Source organism: Chelonoidis abingdonii, chromosome 1 (genome assembly GCF_003597395.2).
Source record: "Chelonoidis abingdonii isolate Lonesome George chromosome 1, CheloAbing_2.0, whole genome shotgun sequence".
Lineage (NCBI taxonomy): Eukaryota > Metazoa > Chordata > Testudines > Testudinidae > Chelonoidis > Chelonoidis abingdonii.
Window position 1 is genome coordinate 259,702,847 of NC_133769.1, and position 21,565 is coordinate 259,724,411.

At 42.3% G+C, this 21,565-nt stretch overlaps 1 protein-coding gene across 1 annotated transcript in view; it reads right to left on the minus strand.

The window, feature by feature from the left end:
- Positions 1-13,682: 13,682 nt before the first annotated feature.
- The window catches only part of LOC116823351 (coagulation factor X-like), a 53,437-nt gene continuing 45,554 nt past the window's right edge, over positions 13,683-21,565 (minus strand). The window contains exons 6-8 of the mRNA XM_032777844.2: positions 19,109-19,398; positions 17,715-17,832; positions 13,683-14,528 (exon numbers count right to left, since the gene is read on the minus strand). Of these exons, the coding sequence (XP_032633735.1) occupies positions 13,978-14,528; positions 17,715-17,832; positions 19,109-19,398 (959 nt within the window). The 3' untranslated portion in view covers positions 13,683-13,977. The remainder of the gene's footprint in view (positions 14,529-17,714; positions 17,833-19,108; positions 19,399-21,565) is intronic.

The window sequence follows — 21,565 nt, forward strand, 5'->3', positions numbered from 1 at the left end:
CCGTGTAATAACCTCACAACCCCCTGAGGGGTTCCGACCCCCAGCTTGAGAATCCCTGATTGAGTACCATACATAAGTGCAGTACAGGTAGAAGTTGAAAAATACTGTGTACTCCTCCTACCAGTTAAGACTGGTTTAGGATTTAGTAAAAAGACTGTTCCCATAAATTATTTACTAGGACAACAACAAGTTAAGGAAATAAATACCTTCCATTGCCTTTCAGAATCTCTGAAAATGTTCTCAGCTCCATTGTACCAGTCAAACTCCATTGACTATTGGGGTTGTATTGAATAACAAGGGGCAGAATTTGTTCCGTAGAGCTGTATTTTCATGACATCACCATTCTCACTGTCAGCTGCCAGTGGCAGTACTACACCCTCAGAAGAGATGGGAGGAAGAACCAACTTTAGCAGCTCTCCACTTTCTGTTTCATGCGGAATGGGAACTGGGACACAGGATATCTTTGTATAATCTATAGTAGCTTCTCCAACTGCTCTCAGACATACACATCTGTGTAAACACTGTGGCTACTCTTACATGTACCAGAAGCAAGTCTGGCCCTGCCTGGGCAAGGGTCAAGGGAACCTTAAAGGTGGTTTAGGGCCTTTGGCTCCCACCCAGCTGCGCCCATTGAGCTCAGTTCATCTGAGGATTGGCCAATGGTCTGAGAAAGTTTGGCTCCCAGATTAGACAGACACCTTAGTAATCAAATAAAAAAAGTGTGTGCATTTCAGCATAAAAAGGGGAAAACAGCCAGCTTTTGTCTAGTTAGAGTCCTACAATATTTCATAGTTCTTTGGTGTACTGCATTCCCAATTACTACAGTTAGACAGACTTTTTCTGATTCATCTAAATTGAGCTAAACTGGTGTAAATTTTCACTATTAAAAACCCACACAATGTTTGACTTAATAACAATGCTATGAGTATTCAGGGTTTCATTCATTCCTCTCTCTTCGTGCTCTCGCAATACTGGGCATGGTGTGTATAATTAGTAATGCAGTACAGAAAGTTTGGCTTGCTTAATGGAGTTAGCTTAAAAACATGTCGCCACTTGATGTCACCATATTCACAGGCCTCACCTGTAAATTAAAGGGAAATTGTAAATATGTTTTTTACAAGCTGATTCTTTCTGCACATTAAGGTCAATGAAGAATCTACTCTGGATACAAAGATAATTATTCCAATCAAGTTAACAAAACAGTGAGTCAGAAGCTACATTATTTGCAGATTAGGTTGCATGTTAGGTTTTCCTTATGTTTTGTTTGGGTTTGTGGTTTTTTTTAAAAAGAAAACAACCTACTGAGTAGTTGTCCTATGCCTTTATTTCCCTAGATATCAATCAAAATGGATCCACTCACACATATTACTGTGAAGGCAGTGCTATCCAGCTACAAAAGGCAACACTCTGTACTTTGTATTTTCATATTATAGAAAATTCAAAGCTTTTAAAAAAGTCACTCTTCTAGTGTCTCCAAATATGGCACTTCTTTATTCTCGTTCACTCGGATTTCTTTTTCATAAATAGCATTGTGAGCACTCTGAGAGGTGGCACATTAATGTGGACCTAGAGACCCCATGATCTATAACTCCCCTTCCAAAGGGTATTTCTCTTTTTCAGTTAGGGCAGAGCACCAGCTCTGCTGTAGTGAAGGTTGAGAAGTGTTTTCTCTTTAGAAGGACTCTTCGATGTGCTTTAAAATCCACAGGCTTTCTCAGATCATTTTCAAATCTGTCCTGCCTTATGGGGATGCTGGTCCAAATGTGGGGTCATCTGAGCAAGGAATAGCTCAAGATATAACCCCTCTCCCACTCCAATCCCCAAACACACACAAATGCTCCCCCTTTCCCACATTCTCCTACTGATCTCAGTCACTTGACATTTAGCTCAGCTAGTGCATGGCACCCACTGTCTCTGAAAATGTTTGGTTTGCTAGCATGGTACTTGCCAAACATTCACAAGTCAAAGAGATTGAAATGTGAATGTGCAGCAAGCCTAAGCCAGAGGATTTGCAGACAGTCCATTGTTACAGTAGCTGAATGGCTCCAAGAGATGTATTATGGTCATTGAACTTGACTAAGACCCATGCACTGTAAATTCAAAGCCTACCATTGACAGAAATGAGTAGGCATGTTGCTACCATCTGCCTCTCTTAAGCATTTTTATTTCCTTTTGGGAAATGTGCCCTGCCTATTTGCACAGCTAATTTAGAAGTGACACTAACTGTTTTCTGAATGATTATTACACACGTTTTATGCAGATATGCGAGAAGGATTGCTGGGCATGGTGCTACTTTTCCACCTGAGGGATTAGTAAGGCTGGCACTCTGCTATAATCAGTTAGCATTGGATTAACTAGAGGGAATCTGAAAGACCATATGACTAATGTAATCATGTTTGCTCATAACAGACCTTAGTGTGCTTAAGGTCCAGGGGTTTATCCTAACTAACCCATTAACATTATGTGCTCAAATGGTTTAGATGTTTATGACATGTCTACACTAGAAGACTTACAACGGCACAGCTGTGCCGATGCAGTTGCACCACTGCAAGGTCTCCCCTGTAGCCACTCTATGTTGATGGGAGAGAGCTCTCCTGTCAGCATAATTAAACCACTCCCAACAAGTGGTGGTAGCTCTGTCAGCAGGAGAGCATCTCCTGCCAACATAGCACTGTCTACGTTGGTGCAACTTATGTTGGTTGGGGTGTATGGTTTTTCTCCCCCCCACATACACCCTGATCAGCAAAAGTTTTATAAACAAAAGTCCTAGTGTAGACATAACCTTAAAGCTAAAGGAATGAGGGTAGAGGGCAGAGCAGTGAGGGGTGTGTGGCAGGGTTGTGGGTGTGTTTGAGAGAGATGGGAGAAAGCAGGGATAGGTGGGGGAGAAGGGGACAGGAATGAAAAGCAACTGGAAGAAAGGAGGAATTTTGGGAAGGAGAGGGGGTAAATGTGGATGGGACTAGAGGAGAGTGAGGCAGGAGTGGAGGGGACAGGAGAAGGAACATGGTGATGGGTAGCAGGGATCAGCCCCACCTTCTCCTCTGCCATGTGGGAGAAGATGTCTGGGGGCCCTGCCTCTCTCCCTATCCCTCAATGTAAGCATGGTTCTGGAAGACATCCACGTAAGCCAGGGTCTGGGAGGGCCTGCTTCTCTGGATCCATCTGAGCCTTGCTCCCTTCCACCTCACCCCACCCCCTGTGAATCCACATCTGGGAAGCTGAGTACAGACACACTTGGAGCAGGCACCACAAACAGGTTGCTGTGACTATGGTGAGAACAAGCATGGTTGGTGCCTGTCACAGGCTCACAAGGGACACCCATTGACCTGAAATGTGTGAACTGCTCCATTCATAGCTATTATTTCAGGCTGTATTCACATCCATGAATTGCTCTCATTCAGTTGAGAAATTTCATTGAGATGATTGAGCCACTGCACAGCTGTCTGAGCCCCTTGTGCTATAGATTGATGAATAATGCCCCCTCCTCACAAACAAGGCCCAGATCTGGGGTTAGGATTTTGCACCTCCGCTTTCCTGTTCCTTTCTGCTTCCAGCTAGTATGTGGAGTCCTCACAGTCCCAGTATGTTCCCACTTCCCAATGGCCCTCTGAGCTTACCAAAGGCATGAAGTGGCAAGGGGGAGCTGCTGTGTGGGGGTGTGTTGGAGAGGGGTAGGGGAGCCTTGGAGCAATGGGCACAATTGAGGGAATTTTGGAGAAGATGGAGCAGTGGTATGAGTCTGAGTAGTTGTGAACATGGGGATCAGCGGTGAGAAGAGAGTTGGTGCAGGGAAGAATAAGATGGAAAGGAGGGGGTCAGGGTCGTGCAGTGAGGAATGTTGGGAAGCTTCATCTCTGTACCCCCCCAAACATCAATTATAGATACTTATAAGAAGCACCAGGGATCTTTATAGAGAAGGCAAAAATGCTGCATTTATTGAAATTACAACAGTTAACATATGCTTTTCAGTCACACACACAGTCCTGCCAGTTGATGTTTATAGTTACCAGTCTGTTGTAGCTCTAGTCAATCTAATGGCCAGTTAGATTGAGCACAAGTGAGGAGCTGGGCTCTTGTTGGTCGCGATCTGATGCTCTGAGACTTTTCAGGACTGAATCCAGGGTTCCATGGCAAAACACCCCAACTTTACAGTTGTAAATTCCCATTTGGATCCATGCATTTTGCAATGTCATCCTGTAATCATTAGTCCTTAAGTGGTGTTATTTGATGGGTATTGTCAGGCTTCCCATCATTATCTCCTGTGTGTTGTCTCACACTCAGGGGTGCCTGCCTCTCCTCTGAGGTTGTCAGTTCTGCTAATATGTTTATCATCCGATACAGTGGATGTTTTCTGTTTGTCTCCTGGTCTTTCCAAGTCTCACTTTTTCTTGACCATCTGGACATTTGTGATGGCTTTCACACCTTATCTTTTCCTGATGCATGCATTCCTCATTCACACAAACAATCTCTTACAGAAACCTTCAAAGGTATACAGACAGCAGTGTTTTATATTCAGCAGAATACATTGTAAATCAAGCCTTGCTAAATCTTATAACTAAAACAATTCACATTGGGGCTTCAGGCCCTCAACATTCCTCTAATCTCTTACTTACTAAAACCTTAAAACAAAGAAATGTATATTTAACTAGAGTGCCTAATTTGTAATACATATAGGAAACCATAGTAGACATTATAGCTTATCCTAAAAGGAAAGGGTGACCCTAGTCAGTCATAAGAATTGTTCTGATCCATCATTCTTTTCAGCTATTCAAAAAGGGTGGCTGACAGGATAAAAATCAAATCATGCATTCATTCTCATAGTACAGTTATAAAATCCTGCTGCTACATGTATAGGGATGCAATCACTGTAGTATCTGAACCTCTCAATCTTTAAATATTTATTATCACAATCCTTCCATGTGACAGGGCAGTGCTATTATCCCAGTTTTATAGATGGGGAACTAAGGCACTGAGAAACTGAGGTCACACAGGAGGTCTACCATGGAGCAAGGAATTAAACTCAGCCTATGCCTGTCATGTTCCAGCTCCTAACCACTGGACCAGCTTTCTTCTCATGCCCCCTGCTCCACCATCTCTCCTGCTCCCCTTAAAATATGTCCCCACTGACTCCATGCTAGTCTCTGCACAGTTCCTGCATCAACCTCCCAGCTCCTTAATCAGTGAGTCCTGTGTTAGGGTCTGCCTCTCTGTGGGGAGGGAGAAGCAGGCTGAGTTGGGCAGGCAGAGAGCAAGGAGTCAAGGAGCTGCTTCAGAGTCTGTGAAGGGACTAACATGGACTAACAGTTCATTTGTGTGCTGAGGAACTCATTGCCTAGGAGCCAAAGGCAGTGGAGGAGGAGCTAGGCTGTAGTAAAATGAGGAGGCTGAGATTATTTTTTTTTTAAACTAAAAGAAATTTAATACCCTCAAGCTTTGTTAATGCAGTTACATTTGTCCAGTGGTGCCTCCTACCATTCCAGAATGTGGACAGTGGCTAAACTGAAACCTCTGAGAAAACAGGAAATAAAAAGTTAAAATATGTGGCACCCCCCTGTGAAGAGGATAGAGCTGGCCTGAATGGTTGCAGGAGAAAAGGGCCAGTTTGGAGAGGAGATGGATTGGGTGGGCCAGATTATGGCTGGAGAGGCCTGACCAGAGTCAGGGCAGGGACTGTTTGGAACTGGCTGGGCACAGAGCACACTCTGATATACAGCTCAGTCTCCTTAACAAGGAAGCATGCAACCCTTTGGTAAGCTGCAGCAGAGGCCATCAGAGAGGAAAAAGCTGTGTTGTATGTGCTAATGGCTTCCAAGGTCCTAAGGGCTTAATGAAACAGGAATGGGAGAATTAACTGGGAATGTTGGCAAGGACATTATATGTTGCAGAGGATGGTGAGGGATAAGGGTGGAGAAGATACACATACCAATTTTCTGTCATATGCTTAAAGTTATTGTAACCAACACGGAATAAAAAACTGTCAACATTTTGGGATGTCAGCCATGTCTGCAATGTTTCTCCCTGCTCCATTAGCAGTTCCAGGGCTGGATTAACTTTATAGGCCCAGCACCAAACATATTTGTAGGCCCACATGGGGCAAAGTGGAGGGGGCCAGGATAATCAGTCTTCAGAGTGAAGGGCAGGGCTGTGCAATGAGGCACAGTGTGGTGGGAGCAGCCCCACTCTGCTCGCCCAGCTGGAGGGCAGTGTTTACAAACCTGCAGCTGCCAGATGCACACTGGTCTGCCCAGCCCTGTGCTGTCAGCATGCCCCTTCCCCTTGAGGGTGGGCCTGTACCACACCACCCCTCCAGCCAGTGCCCTGCCCTCATACCCAGTGCCCCCTTGCCCAGAGACCTCCCCTGCTGGCCTCCAACCACAGCTGCACAGCACCCTGCACACCATACCACACGCCTAGTGCCCAATGCCCTCCCCACTACTCACCACCTTCCTCACAGTCCCACCATCATAGCTGCACAGCACCCCATATTCCTGAGGGGATTATGCACCAAAAATTTTTTTTGCATACAATATTTTAAAATTCTGCAAATGGTATTTGGTAATAAATAAATTAATGTGGAGGCTCCAACATGGCAGTGGAGAGCATAGGCCACTGGTTGCATGGAGGTGCAGCCTTCCCGCACCACACCCCAGGACTGGAACTCATTGGTGTGGCTGCACCCAACCCTGACACAGTGCAAGGGCCAGGCCTGCCCCAGAAACACCATGGGGCCCTGGCCCCCTGTGCAAGGTTTACGAGGTGTGGGTGAGAAGGCTCAGCCTGGCAGCAGGATCCAAGTGCAGAGATACTTAGTTTGGGGGAGATCCAGGTGGGGTAAGAGTTCTGGGGCAATCTGGGTGCAGGTGTCTTAGTGGGACATCTGGATGCACAAAAGCTCATGGGGGTGTCATGGTATAATTCCCCACTCTGAACCTTAGTGTCCAAAAGATGGGGTACCAGCATGCATTCCTCTAAGCTTAGTTACCAGCTTAGAACCTGTAGCACTGCCACCAACCAGGAATTCTAATGCATGGTACACTCTGGTCCCCCCCAAAGCCTTGCCTGGGGACCCCCCCCTCCCCCCCAAGACCCAGACCCTGTGGATCTTAGCACAAGGAAAGTAAACCCTTTCCCCCACTGTTGCCTTTCCCAGGCTTCCCCTCCCTGGGTTACCCTGGAAGATTACTGTGATTCAAACTCCTTGAATCTAAAAAGAGGAAAATTCACCTTCTTCCCTCCTTCTCTTTCCCCCTCCCAGACTCTCCCTGAGAGAGGGAGAGAGAGAGAGAGTAATCCTAATACAGAGAGAAATTAACCTCTCTCCCCCTTCCCTCCTTTCTCCCCACCAATTCTCTGGTGAATCCAGACCCCATCCCCTGGGGACTCACACCAGAATAAAAAATACAATCAGGTTCTTAAACAAGAAACTTTTAATTAAAGAGAGAAACAGTAAAAGTTATCTTTGTAAATTTAAAATGGAATAAGTACAGGGTCTTTCAACTATAGACACTGGGAATACCCTCCCAGCCTAAGTATTCAAGTACAAATTAAAATCCTTTCAGCAAAATACAAGTTTGAACTCCTTCCAGCCAAATACACATTTGCAAATACAGAAAACAAACATAACCCTAACTCGCCTTATATACCTAGTGCTCACTATTCTGAGGTTGTAAGAGCCTTTATCGGAGAGAAACCTGGTTGCATGTCTGGTCACTCTCAGAACCCAGAGAGAACCACCAAAAACTAACAGCACACACAAAAACTTCCCTCCCTCCAGATTTGAAAGTATCCTGTCCCCTGATTGGTTCTCTGGTCAGGTGACAGCCAGGCTTACTGAACTTGTTAACCCTTTACAGTCAAAAGAGATATAAAGTACTTCTGTTCTATTAACTCCTACTATCTGTTTATGACAGGGGGGTTCCAGGTGCAGGGACAATGGGAATCTGCAAGGGATCCAGGTGAAGGTGTTTGGGCTCAGCAGGGGGTCTAGCTGTAGGGGAGGTGAGGTTCATTTGAGTAGGTGTTCAGGTGGTTGGGGCTCATTGGAATGGTAGGGATCATCAGGGGTGAGGGTTTGATGGGGCTGCTTAACAGGGGAGCCCCAGCTTCTGCCAAGGGGAAGCTGCATGCTAGGCTCCAGCTTCCCCCATTCCCCTCTCTTCCCCATCCCATGCCCTTCTTTCTCCCATCTCCTTCTCTTCCCCATTCCTCACCACTCCATCTTCTCCCCAAGCTTGGGGAGCAGGGGGAAAACCATCCCTCTCCCCCACACAAGCCAGTGGAGTGGGTTGGGGCCAGGTCACTCCACTTCCTGCCACCCTGTGAGTGCAGAGTCAGGCCCACTCTGCAGTTACTAGGTGGCGGGAAGTGGAGTGACCTGGCCCCAGCCCGTTCCACTCCACTGCCCTGGCTCCCAGCCTTGGAGAACACAGGGGAACCACCCCTCAGCACTCATTGGTGGCACAGCTGGGAGCCAGAGGAGCAGAGCAGACTGTGGCCAGGTTGCTCCACTTACTGCTGCCTGGTGAGTGCAAGGTAGACTCTACCCCTGCTGCAGTCCTCAGGGGAAGGGGTGGGATTGGGGCAGAGTGAGGGTGGAACAAGGATGGGGGGCAGTTTTCCTGGCTGGCTCAGCTGGCCAGGGCCCCTTCTGACTCTGGTGCCATGGTAAACAGTACTGGGCAGTTCCACCCTCTAAAGATTGCAATCATTATCCCCATTCTATTATTACAAACTGTACCGGAGGTGGGAGGAGCACTTAGCAATCACATGGTATCCTTTGTATTTAGCTGGCCTCAGTACTGTCTCAGCTGCAAGTTTTGTGATAGCTACAACTGCCTAAATGACCACTAATGCCTACAAAAAACATTTCTTGGTGTTCAGAAAACAAGGAAATTCACTGATCATTCTCCCCTCTTTCACCAATGAGCCAATATGCCCATAGCACACATACTTCCTTTACAGATAGGCCAGAACACTCATGGGATAGGTGATATAACTGCTGTAGAACAGAGTCTAATGCCTTATCATTGCTCAGACAAAACCTGTGTTTAAGGGAGCTGGACTGAATAGGGGATACCTGCAATCCAACTTTTAGCCTACTCCACAGCAATAACCCCCACACCTGCTAAATTTCACAGCCCCCTCACCCTGGCACACAGTTTCATCTAATTGTATACTTTCACTTCCCCCTCATTCAGTGCAGACACCACTCTTATCTCCCACCTCACTGCTGACAATCCCTATGGCGTGAAGATCCTTGTGTGTTGCTACTGACAACCTACATACCCAACACAGCAATGTGAGACACACTGGATCCTCACAGCAATGTGAGACACACTGGATCCTCTTTCCTTTTATCACACATATGGTGGAGGGGAAAGGGAAGGAGAGAAGAGCTAGGAACAGAATCCAGAAAGGTAGGGCCTCCCAGATCACTTAATATCACTATTGCAGCTTTTTCAAACCATGCCAACTAAATCCCTCCACTATTCTGTTCTGTGACAGAGCTCTGTCCTTGACTCCATGGGTCCCACATTTCCTGACAGATTTTGCTAGCCTCAGAGGCTTGCTGTGACCCTCCATATAGCCCTTCTCTCTCTAGAGGCAAGGGTCACAGCTTACTGAGCCATTTTCATTATAAGCCAACAACAGAGGTGAGGAGAAGCTATCCTCCCTCTCACAGTCTCTGTTGTCTCCCAGTCTCAGTGATTAATCAGGGAGAGGAGAGTCCTGGCCCACCCTCTACTCCAGGCTCCAACCCAGGGACCTTAAAATTAGCAGCTATGGTAACTGACTTTTTGGAAATAGGATGTGTACAATTCCCTGGGCCACTTCCCGACAGCAGCCCCCACTCAATATCTCCTTCACCATTACCTCAGAGCCTCCTTCCTTGCACCTGATATGGCTTCAAACTGCTTCATTCCTCCCACAGCACAGTTCCCTCCTATAGCTCCTGACACCTGTGCCTCACAGACTAACTGGGAGGCTTTTAACTAGTTCCAGCCAGCCCTTGATTGGCTTCGGGTGTCCCAATCAGTCTAGCTATCTCCACTGGTCTAGAAGGATCTTAATTGGCCCCAATGTCTTGATTAACCTGGAGCAACTGCCATTTGGTTACCATGGCACCAGTGATTTGTTTAGCCTGGGGTTAACGTACCTGTTCCTCACTACTTTACTGTAGCCATCTGGCCTTGCCCCATCACAGTACAGCTACACACAACACAGTGCATGCAGTTGGAATGCATGCAGCTAATTCCCAGTGGCTATTGCCTGCTCCCTGTGGCAGAGTTAAAGTTGTGTGGGTGTATACCTCAACTCTGTATTTTCTGTTTTTTAGAAGTTTAAATTTACTTATCTTCATTCCTTACGGCCTGCTTGTCAGAGCTTTGAGTTTTGCTGAACTCAGTGTTCTGGAAGGGTATGAGATAACACAGAGCAACCTTAACTCTGCATTAATGAAGTTTTTTGTCAGTGACTATATAGAACCATTTTGTTGTGTAGTCATCTGCCATTGTTTGTGCACATGAAGTGAAAATGGAAGCAGGAGCATCAAAAACAAAGGAAAGGATTCTAGTTTTTCCACATCAGGGAAGAAAAAATCATTTACAGACTACTACTTAGGCGCAATGGAAATTTCTTGGTGCCTATCAGAAGGTGAGTATATATAAAATCATACAGCACACAGAGAAATCTTTGGAGCAGAAATATTCTTTAAGTGTCATAGACCAGCAAGGCAATGACTGGTGCAGGCAACAAGATAATAGCTCTGTTGCCAGTCTTTTATTTTATTTATTTATTTTCACAATCTTTGTGTGGCAAATTGATTTGCAGTGTAAACCATTACATTATCTCATCTGTAGAACGCTTGGTGGCTAGTCAGGCCTGTAGAGAAATACAGCTGCATACAATTATCTTTCATGATTATATACATGTTTTACTTACCACCATCCCTTAATAAAAAACTGTGTTTTTTAATTGATTCGCTGTTGACAACAACATGAATTTCGTTTACGGGGACAAAAGGATTCACAAGACGTAAATATGTTGGGTAGGTCTGAAAAACTTTCAGAAAAGTTTGGAAAAGCACATAGACCTGTAATTCCACTGAATAAGCTTATCCTTACTTAAGAACATTTGTATCTAATCCTTTTTGCTGGGGCTGGTCCGAGTTGCTGAGCAACTTCAACTTCCAAACAACTTCAGTGCATTGGACCTTATGGGCAATATTGACCTGATTACATCATGCCTACACAAGGAATTATGTACCTTTGAAACCATTAACATGAGGCTTAAGTGGTGCATAGGGTCTTGTGCAGGCCTTGTGCACAGTGGTAAATTTCAACATAGGTGCGCATCTGCCTGTGTGCATAAGCAAAGGTCATTGCTTCAAACCCAAAAAATTCTGCTTTTTGGCTAAGTCTGTTCGATCTACGGTTATGCAATGCCCTGGAAAACGTCTCCTCTGTGTTCCCGGCCTGAACTTTGGAACAAATTATGTAGAGACACTCTCAAATAACCTATCCCAGGTTTTTCATGAGAAGCAGTTGATGCTGGCCATTTGGTGAATTTGGGGTAGACTGCTAGTGATGCTGGAAGTAGTCAGCTGTTAGGTCTTTACCTTTAATAAAATGTTCAAGCTGCATTTAAGTCTGCTGGTGATCTGAGCCTCAAAAGATTGCCACCATCTAATGCCCAAATACTGGATACTAGCAAGGTTTTATTTTGATGGTTTGATTATTATTTTACCAAAGCCACTTACAGGTTCTAAAAATATTTATCATAAAGTTTTGAAGTTCTGTCAACAATTTTTGCAACATGAAGCAATAGTTTACAATGGAGTTTAAACTGTTTGCCATCAGCCTCAAGGTTCTTCACAGTTCTGTCTTGTTTACATCTCAGCTCTTGATCCACCTATTCCCCATCTTGTACCCTTTGCTCTGTCCACTTCTCTCACCTTACCATTCTCTTTGGATCCTTGCACTCATGACAGAATAGGATAGTGATTATACCTCTGTATATGGCATTGGTGAGACAGATACTGAACTACTGCATCTGGTTCTGGTGTCTACATTTTCAAAACAACGTTAAAAAATCCTGCATCCATGGAAGTCAGAGTTTTCTTAGTAGCTTCTGTGGGTACTAAATCCATCTGAGAATTGATCTTGAAGTCCATCCAGTGTTTATTTAATGTTAGTTCTCAGACCACGTACATTTGTTTACCTTGATCATTGTCAGTATTTTAAAATCTGCCAGTTTACATGGCTAGTCTGTGCTGTATTGATTGGCTTTGGTCTTGAACTGCTTACACTTTGCTAAACGAGATTGTACAAAACATTAACTTTCGTAAATGTGTTTTTAATTGTAGCCCTTTCCTCGTTTCTCTGTTATCCTTGTGGCACTAGAGCTCATTGTAGGTTTTGCAGGATATCATATGAAATAAGATGGGCCGGTGATGGACTTATACAAGTAATTTAGTACTTTTGCAGTGCTGGAGCCAGACAGCTGCAGCGTGTAGCTGCTGCAGGGTGGGGACAAGCAACTATTTTGATTCTGCCAAGCAGGATGAAAGCTGATCCTGAGACCTATGCTTGGATTTTTAAAGATAATCTAGTTCTGAACACAAGAGATGGTAAATTCACTTACACACATCCATAGAAGGCTGACATTGCTGTTCCAAGCACATTAATTTCATGCACATACATGTTCTTTTGGCTCTCTGCTTGCATGCTCATGTGCTGAAATGGCATTGTGCCTGCTCACTACTTATTATGTCAGTAAGAAGAAGGCATAAGAGCCAACCAATACAATATTGCCAGTGCCATCTTTTCTGCAAGAGGGCTCTCCTCTATGACAGCACTGCGCCTCTCTTGTTCACACCTGTTCAACTCTCTATATAAGTCTTTGGGAAATTATTTTAGAAGTTTCTCACCTCCACCAGTAATTCTATTATTGTTATCTGTATCATCGTAACACCTAAAAGTCCCAGCAGACAGATTGTTAGATGATTTCTTTCTGATGGATATTCTTTCTTTGTGTGTCAGATTCAGCTGTTTGGGAGGACACAGGCTTTATCTAGTCTTCAGAGAGATTTTGTTCGTATAGATTTGCAAACGCTTATTTACTAAATAAATATAGATAACACTTTATTTTGTTGGTAAATGCAGATGTACAACAATATTGCATTTCTATACAAGTATCTAAAACATCCACATTAATACTAAATTCATTAATTATTGTCCATAAAAGAAACAAGAGTGATAAAGTATTTTAAAAAGAGAAACAAACAGATATATGATGAATATATATGATTTCTTGATAAGAATCAAGTTTTTTTCTAAATTAATTTTCTAAAACCAACCAGACATTTTGTTTTTATGAAATACCCAGTTATTTGGTATCAAATATCAAAGATTTATTTGCTGCAGCCTGCATAGTTTTAGCAATGAGTAACCTCTTGGCCTTCTTTAGCTTTTTAATGTGTATGTATGTAGTGTGTAAGAGTCATTTGGAAGATTAGACAATTTGCTGTGAGGCCATAAGGCTTTGTAGATACTCTGTTTAATTTCAGTAATGTCCCACGCCTATTTTGATATAGATGCTATTTGTACATTTGTCTTGTCTCTCCAGCTCAAGTACTGTCAGCTCCAAATTTCAACTGGAGAGAGTGTTCATCAAAAAAACAACAACCCCACAACAATCCTAAGTTTCCTACAGACCAATTTGGAAAATTGTAAATCAGGAACCCAAAGTGGAATCTAAAAAACAATCTTGTTTCATGAAAGTCCTTAGATCAGAGCATTGTTTTAAGTGGAAGTACGCATGCTAAAACCATGTGTTAACTCATGCAGAAAGAGTACTGTAACTCTCAAAGGAAATAGTAAGCTGTCAGGAAAGAATTTCAGCAGAAGTGCTAAAAGAGACTGAACTCTTATTTATGAATCTGCTGAGTGTATGAAACAGAATGCTAAATACATTTCATATAATTAAAAGTCTAAATATCCTGTTTAGCCAGACGTGGAACTTTGACACTTTTTTATACACTCCATATTTGCCTTTCCTTGCACATCCTTCTCCCCAGCTGACTATACCAGTAACAAAATAGGTGTCCTTGTACTTAGTTACATGTGGACCCCCACTGTCTCCCTGACATGCATCTTTTGTTACATTGTCATAGCCAGCACAGAACATGTTTTCTGTGATCGCAAAGTTAGTGGTTTGCTTGCATGAATTTCTATCAATATAGGGGACTTGAAGCACTTTAAGTTTGTTGGATACCCGTCCATGTTCATAAAGACGTCCAAAACCACTAACAGTTCCAGATTTTTGATTCATCAGAATTTCGTTAGCAAAGTCTGCATCAGGAGGGCATGCCGGGATAACATATATAGAAAACTTTATAGGTTCCTTTAATTTTATGAGGGCTATGTCATAATCATAAGTTGCTGAAACAAATCTACCATGTACAAGCACTTTTTCCACAGAGTACATCATTTCAGTGTTTTCTTCCTTATCTCTGTCCACTTCCCCTGTGTGAAATCATTAAAAACATAATTATTATGAGACACAATACAACAAATATAAATAGTTCCTAGAAAAACTAAGGGACTAACACTCCATGGCCTTGCACCTTGTGTAGTCTTCTCTACTGTGCAAATCAAATGGACAATCCTCTCATCCTGATTTGGGAGCATTTTACTTGCAGTTTGCACAGGTATAGAAAACTACAGAAAGTGCTAAACAAGCATTGAGTTAGGACCTTACTGTTAAAATGGTGATTTCATTTAGGAATTAATACAATATTTTGTTCTCCGTTGCCTACCACTTGGGTCATATAGGATAGGCATGCTCACAAGTGTGAATGGGATTTGGCCCTTTATTTGGTAACATACAAAATAATTTGGAAACACAGCTTCTTTGTGCTTCAAAATTCTTTAACATTCTCGCTATCAGCAAAAAAGAACAGCGTCCCACATATTTCAGTGTTGTTGCATGGGGTTTCTTTGGGAATTGGATGGGTTGGGACTTTGGGGTTGATAATGTTTGTAAATTTTCTGGCTTGCTGTTGTACAAAGGGTAGGATTTGCTTTTGTTGTAGAACTACAAACTGTATTTTTGGGTGCCTAAAGCTTGAGATGTTTTCTTTTTGAAAAATTAAAGCAACAACTATTGAACTGGTCATTTTTAGGCCTTTCCAAATTTGCAACATATTTCAGACCAATATTTAGATGTTGTCAAATATAGATATTACCACCACCCTGATGCTATTCCATGAATTCTCCAAGGTCTGGTCTACACACAGAGTTACATGAGTTGAAGTACAGGTGTGATATTAAACTGATTTAGCTAAACTGGTGCATCTTTGTGCATGTATATTTAGGTTTAAACCCAATTTATAAAGTTTAAATTAAGCCTAAACCAATGTAATGCTGTCTACATACAAACATTAGCCATAATGCAAACATTAACATACATTAGCCAAACTGGTTTAACTTCACACCTTTTGGTGTACCTTTGTACGCAGACAACTCCCAAGAGAGAGGGGTTCATCTACAGTCAAGCCAGTTCTTCTACATCTAAGAAGGTATGTCTGTCAGACCTGGACTCCATATGAAGGCCTCTAGAAAGGAGTTCTACAGCTTTTGATCTTTCTGCCAAGATCCTCTGGCCCACTGTGTGTAAGTCTGGTCTGGGCTTCCCCAGCTGCAGCATTCCTGGGAAATATGACTGTCTTAACTGGCTGCAAAAATTCTCCAAGATAATCAACTCCTACTCTGTTGATGGTTTTGTAGATTGGCATTAGGATTCTGACTTTGGGGCAGAAGTGGATGGAGAGCTGATATTTGTGTAATGCCATGGGAACTTGAAAGATGATTTTAATCATTTCTAGATAAACAAAGATATTATCCATTGTTTAATTTTGTTCACAGGGTCTTTATTATATATAAAGACCCAAATAGAGAAAAGCCATAAAAACAAAAAAGGATGGATAATAATGCAAATAACCTAATTCTGAACTGACCACCTTTGTACTTTTCACATTTGTACGTGTATTTTTAAAGCACCTTTTGCCATAGTATTTGGGGGCTCTTTTTATAATTTAACAGAAATCAACATTTCTCAAATTTTGGAATAATCCTCTTCTCCCCAGCTTCCTCCAAATCTACTAACTGTGCAGGGCCCATCTCTCAGGTTGCCTATATAAGACAAAGCCCCTAATATTGGGACATCTGGTCTCCCTAGCTTGAGCAGAGCTAGTGTGTATATGTCTGCCTGAGCTGGAAGTCACAGCTCTCAGTGGCTATGTAAACGTATCCTCCAATACCAGTGTTCTGTCGGTTATTACTTGAAACTACTTAAACCCTATTTTCTGTATTAAATAAGATTGCGTTTTACTAATTAAATCAACCCAGAATATGTATTAATACCTGGGAGGGGAGGGGGCAAACAGTTGTGTATCTCTCTCTATCAGTATTATAGAGGGCGTACAATTTATGAGTCTACCCTGTATAAGCCCGGGTAAAATGGATTTATTTGGGGTTTAGACCCCATTGAGAGTTGGGCATCTAAGTGTTAAGGACAGGAACGCTTCTGTAAGCTGCTTTCAGTTAAGTCTTCAGCTTTGGGGCACGTGACATCAGTTGGCAGTTCCCAAAGGGGTTTTTGTGATCCAACCCATCACACTATGTACTATATATGGCTTGCAGGAAAAGTGGGTCTGTTCAGATGGGACAGATAATTCCTCCAGTCTGGCTTTGGTTTAATTTGTAGCTACTGTTTTGGAATGGGCTGCTTCTTTTTCTTTGCTCCTTTGAAGACTTTTGTACTGAAGAATCAATACAAGGTTTTAGAGTGGGATCTAAATATGGTGAGGTGAGTGCTGTTTCTTGCTTTCTTTTGGAGAGTGTTCCAAGGTCTTGGAGGTGATATGGTGTGTGAACTGGAGATTAGATACTTCTGTGCTGGTTTTTTGAAATACACAAGGATAGCTGCTGAAGTGGTACTCTCTTGAGTGCATCTCCAGTGTGATTGCATTATTTCTGCCAGGATTCACAGTCAAAGCAGCAGTGCCCAATGGTTCATGGTGTCAAAAATGACGGATACTATTCTATTATCATAGTAATTTGCCCTCTGTCCATCACCACGAGGAGACGACCTGTCAGTCTCACCAATGCAGTTTCAAAACTCTCCTGTCGGCTTAGGGCGGCTACATGAGAGACCGTACAGCAGCACAGCTGCATCAGTCCAGCTGTGCCATTGTAAGCTCTCTAGTGTAGCCATGGCTTAAGTTTCCTTTAGCTTAAACCTCTTTCAGTTAATTCATCTTAACTTTCCCGAATGTTCCAGTGTAGCTAAAGCCTGAGATTTCAAAGTTTCTGGCTGGTAAAGAGGGTGAGGTTTTGGAAAAGGCAATATTCTTAGTATCTTGGGGAGAGAAAGAAGGGGTAAGAATGCTAAAACTATTGTTCTTTATCATGTCCACGTCGTTCACAAACAGGAAAAAGAATTTCCACTGATGCCAGCTACAAAGTGAATCACTCATTTCCGTACCAGTCCAGGGACAAATTGAGGCAATCATGATAGCTGACAAGACCAAATGAAAAGCTGTGGGGAAAGAGACAGAAGGCATCTTGCAAACAAAGATTAGAGTAAGTATTGTTTGTCATTAATACCTGTTCTTATACTAAAGGAATAAACTAATAACAATCACTTACCGACAACAACTTTAATGATTTTAGATTGGTTTATGCAGTGAGCTGCAGTAAGTATATAAAACTGGCTCAAAATTGTCCCTCCACAAAACCCTTCCTTGTTTTCATCTATTAGAAGAGCCTGCAAGGAGAGAAAAGGGTGACTCCAGAGGATACAAAAACATAAGAATTCATAAATAGCTCGTTAAAATTAAAGCAACTTTTCCTTCATAGTTAATAGCTTTTTACGTACTGTACATACAGCTACAGTAGATACCAGTGTGTGTATATTCAGGCAGTAATCGGACTTATGACAAATTGGTTCCTGAGAATCACGTTGTAAGTTGAAAACGTCTCAAGTCCCATAGGAACACTCCGGGATTGAGCGTCGTAGAGTCGGAACCGACATTGTAGAGTCGGAATAGGATGTTAATTTACAAACGTCGTAAGTGCTGTTCCATCATAACTCAAAGGTCATAAAGTCTAGGATTGCCTGTATTTGTATCTGCCCAGCAACAGTATATATACACCCCTTCTATGCTTCAAACAACCCCCCAACTTCTCCAGCCATCATCAGAAGCAACCTCCCTACAGACCAGGACACACCAACTCAAACTGGCACCAGACCCTGCCAGAACAAAAGATGCAAAACCTGCTGATGCATCCCCACTGCCAGAATGATGAATATCTCCCACAACACATCGTTCAAGATCCACGGGTCCTACACATGCCTATCACAACATGCCGTGTACCTCATCCAGTGCACTAAATGCCCCAATAACAACTATGTGGGTGAAATAAGACAATCACTACCCTCTTGAATGAACACACAGAAAAATGATTCTGGGGAAAAATACCACATCAGCTCTGGGTGAACGCTTTTCACAAAGGGCTCACTCTGTATCTGACCTATCAGTCATCATGCTCAATGGAAACTTAGACAACACCTTCAAAAGATGAGCCTGAGGACTTAAATTCATAACTTTCCTGGAGACTAAAAGTCATGGACTGAACAGAGACACTAGATTTATGGCTCGCTATAAGAATCTGTAACTCAGTAACCCCCATTCTCTCCCCTCACCACCACCTTCAGCCCAGCATTTTTTGTTCCTTTCCCCCCTATGACTGGAGAGCTGTTAACAGGCCACCTCACTTTGAATGGTCCCTCACAATATGTGTTAACTACTTATGCTAAACAATTTGTTCCACCTTGTGTTTAGCTGTGACACTTGCTGTATGTTTCCCAGACCTGAGGAAGAGCTCTGTGTAAGTTTGAAAGCTTGTCTTTCACCAACAGAAATTGATGCAATAAAAGATATTACCTCACCCACTTTGTCTTTCTAATATCCTGGGACCAACACAGCTACAACAACACTGCACATCTTTTTATATGTAAGATATAAAACATACATATTTACCTGCCATGGACATTCACCAGGCAAGCAGTCATCACCACCTACTATCTGAGGGTTTGGAGACACATTAGTTTTAGAATCATTCTCTGTTTTATCGGGAGCTTTTGTTTCATTCTGAAGATGAAGGTCTGGGCTATCTGTGATACTGGTGATGTTCTTGTGGTTTGTCCCATTGTTGTTATACAGTTCATTGTGTTTGCCATCTTGTTCACTGGTAACAGTGCTACTGTTACCAAATGAAATCACTGAACTCTTTTTTCTTTTCACGTTAACTTTCCCACATGGGAAAGGCTCTGTAAGGACAACAATAAAAAGTTAATATTTGATGTCCTAATGATATGGTAACTTTAGACATTTAAATGTACACTAGAGTCCCTTCAGGACAGCTAAGTTGAGTGGAGAGTTTCATGGTTACAAAGCTCAATATTGTGATGTTTCTTGTGCTTTTATTCATTTGCAATGTCCAGGTACATATACTGATGTTTGTTTTTTTATCCTGAATAAGCTATTTCAGGGCACCTTTTTTAAACTTCCAGAAGCTCGGCATTCATAAGAAGCCCTAGGGTAAACAAACCTGTGCCTAGGAGGGAGGAAAATGATTTGTACGTAAATAGGTGTCATATTCAATGTTTCAAATGTTTGTATAAATAATAGAGAGAAGAGAAACAAACATACTCTACAAATGACAAAAAAAATAATAATAGTGTAACAATGTCATTTTACAGCTGAATCATTTACCCAGTTATCTTTACAACAGCAGATTCCATGAAATTTTTCAAGACACCAGCAGGGGCTTGGCAGACACCAGAGAGCCTACGACTAGATTGGACCAAAACCAACTGCATTTCTGTTGTCCTAAGGCTTGTCCACGGTGCTAAGTTTGATGTACGGTGCTTGATTTCTATAGAGACAATGCTGAGCAAACAGTCTCACTGAAAGTATGCTTTCAAAATCTGTAAAATGAAATGTTTTCAATTATTTAAATTGTTATGATTATGCATCCACTCTTACAAAAAATAAGTATTTGGGCAAAGTGCTATATTGTATGACTCATGACTCTTTAAACATAGGATTTTTTGTTTTTTTACTTATAAAGGATCTCATAACAAGCACAATCATTTATATCGATTAAATAAATTAGTTTTTAATTTAAGATTAATAATACATGAGGAACCAAATACCATTGCTGCATGTAAGCAGAGCTTGATTGTTTTATGAATAATGTCAGTATATTAATATATAAGGTTAATCTATATTAGTATGACAAAAACAGTTTATAAATGTAGTATTTTGTGTACACTTTTTTTTTAAATGGAGCAAGCTGTACTTGAGGGAAAACTGTTTAAATGAGAAACGATTGCAAGTCTAGTTTTCTTTCACCATCAAAGCAATGGGAGAATCCATCCTTATCAGTGCACTGCTTCTTACCTGTCGGAGTACAAGATTTTTCATCCGTTCCCAGAATATATCCAGTGGCACAGGAGCATTTAACACCGTTTCTTATGGATCTGCAGAAGTGGTCACAATCGCCATTGTTCAGCTTGCAGTATTTTGGTATAACTATATCAAAGACACATGGGTGTGAAAATGACAAAGAAATGGTGACTTTATAAAAGCGCATGCAGTTGATAATGCTTGTAAACTTGGGCCAGAGCCTTTGGTTTTTTGTTTGCAATGTTTCAAGACTGTCTCTGGCAGAAGCATTATTCCTCATGTTGCGATAGTGCCCAATATGTGCTAGGCACTTTCAAACCACAGATGAAGACGTAGTCTCTGCCCCAAAGAATGGATAGTTTAAAAAGGCAAAGGCAAACAAGTGGTGCAGGAAAGGAGTCAGGCCTGTAGAGAAATACAGCAGCATACAATTGCACTGACATAAATATTTGTGTGCACAGGAGTATGTTGTTGGGAGAAATTCTCCTGCTGACATAGCTTATGCTACTCGTGAAGGTGTATTTTTATGCCTACGGGGGAGCATCTTTACCAGATATACTGCAGCAGTTCAGCTGTATTGGTATAGAGATATCATTAGTTTCTTGTAGCTGTCCCAGTAGAATTGGGTATTCAGGAAGGATTTAGATGAAGAGAGGGAACCCCAAGGAGAATGGGGTGCCCAGGAGGGTAGAAAGTCACTGCATTATCTACTGTAAATCATTCTCCCCTGATCTGCCTCTTCCTCCTCTTGCTAGACAATAAGTGGTGTAATACCAGAAGAATTATATCTGGGAGCTCAAATAAGGTGCATTTATATTAGTTAGGTTCTGCATCCCTTACTCATCTGAGCATTCTTACTGAGTTCAGGCTGATTGTGAGGTAAATATTACCCACATCAATAAGGGTTGTAGGACTGGGCACCTGCTTTGTAACGTTAACAGAAGTTTTTGAGCATTTATTAACCTTATCTATTTGCGGAGACGTGGTAGTTTAATGCCTTATTGCACTGGCCTCCTAAGCCAAGTG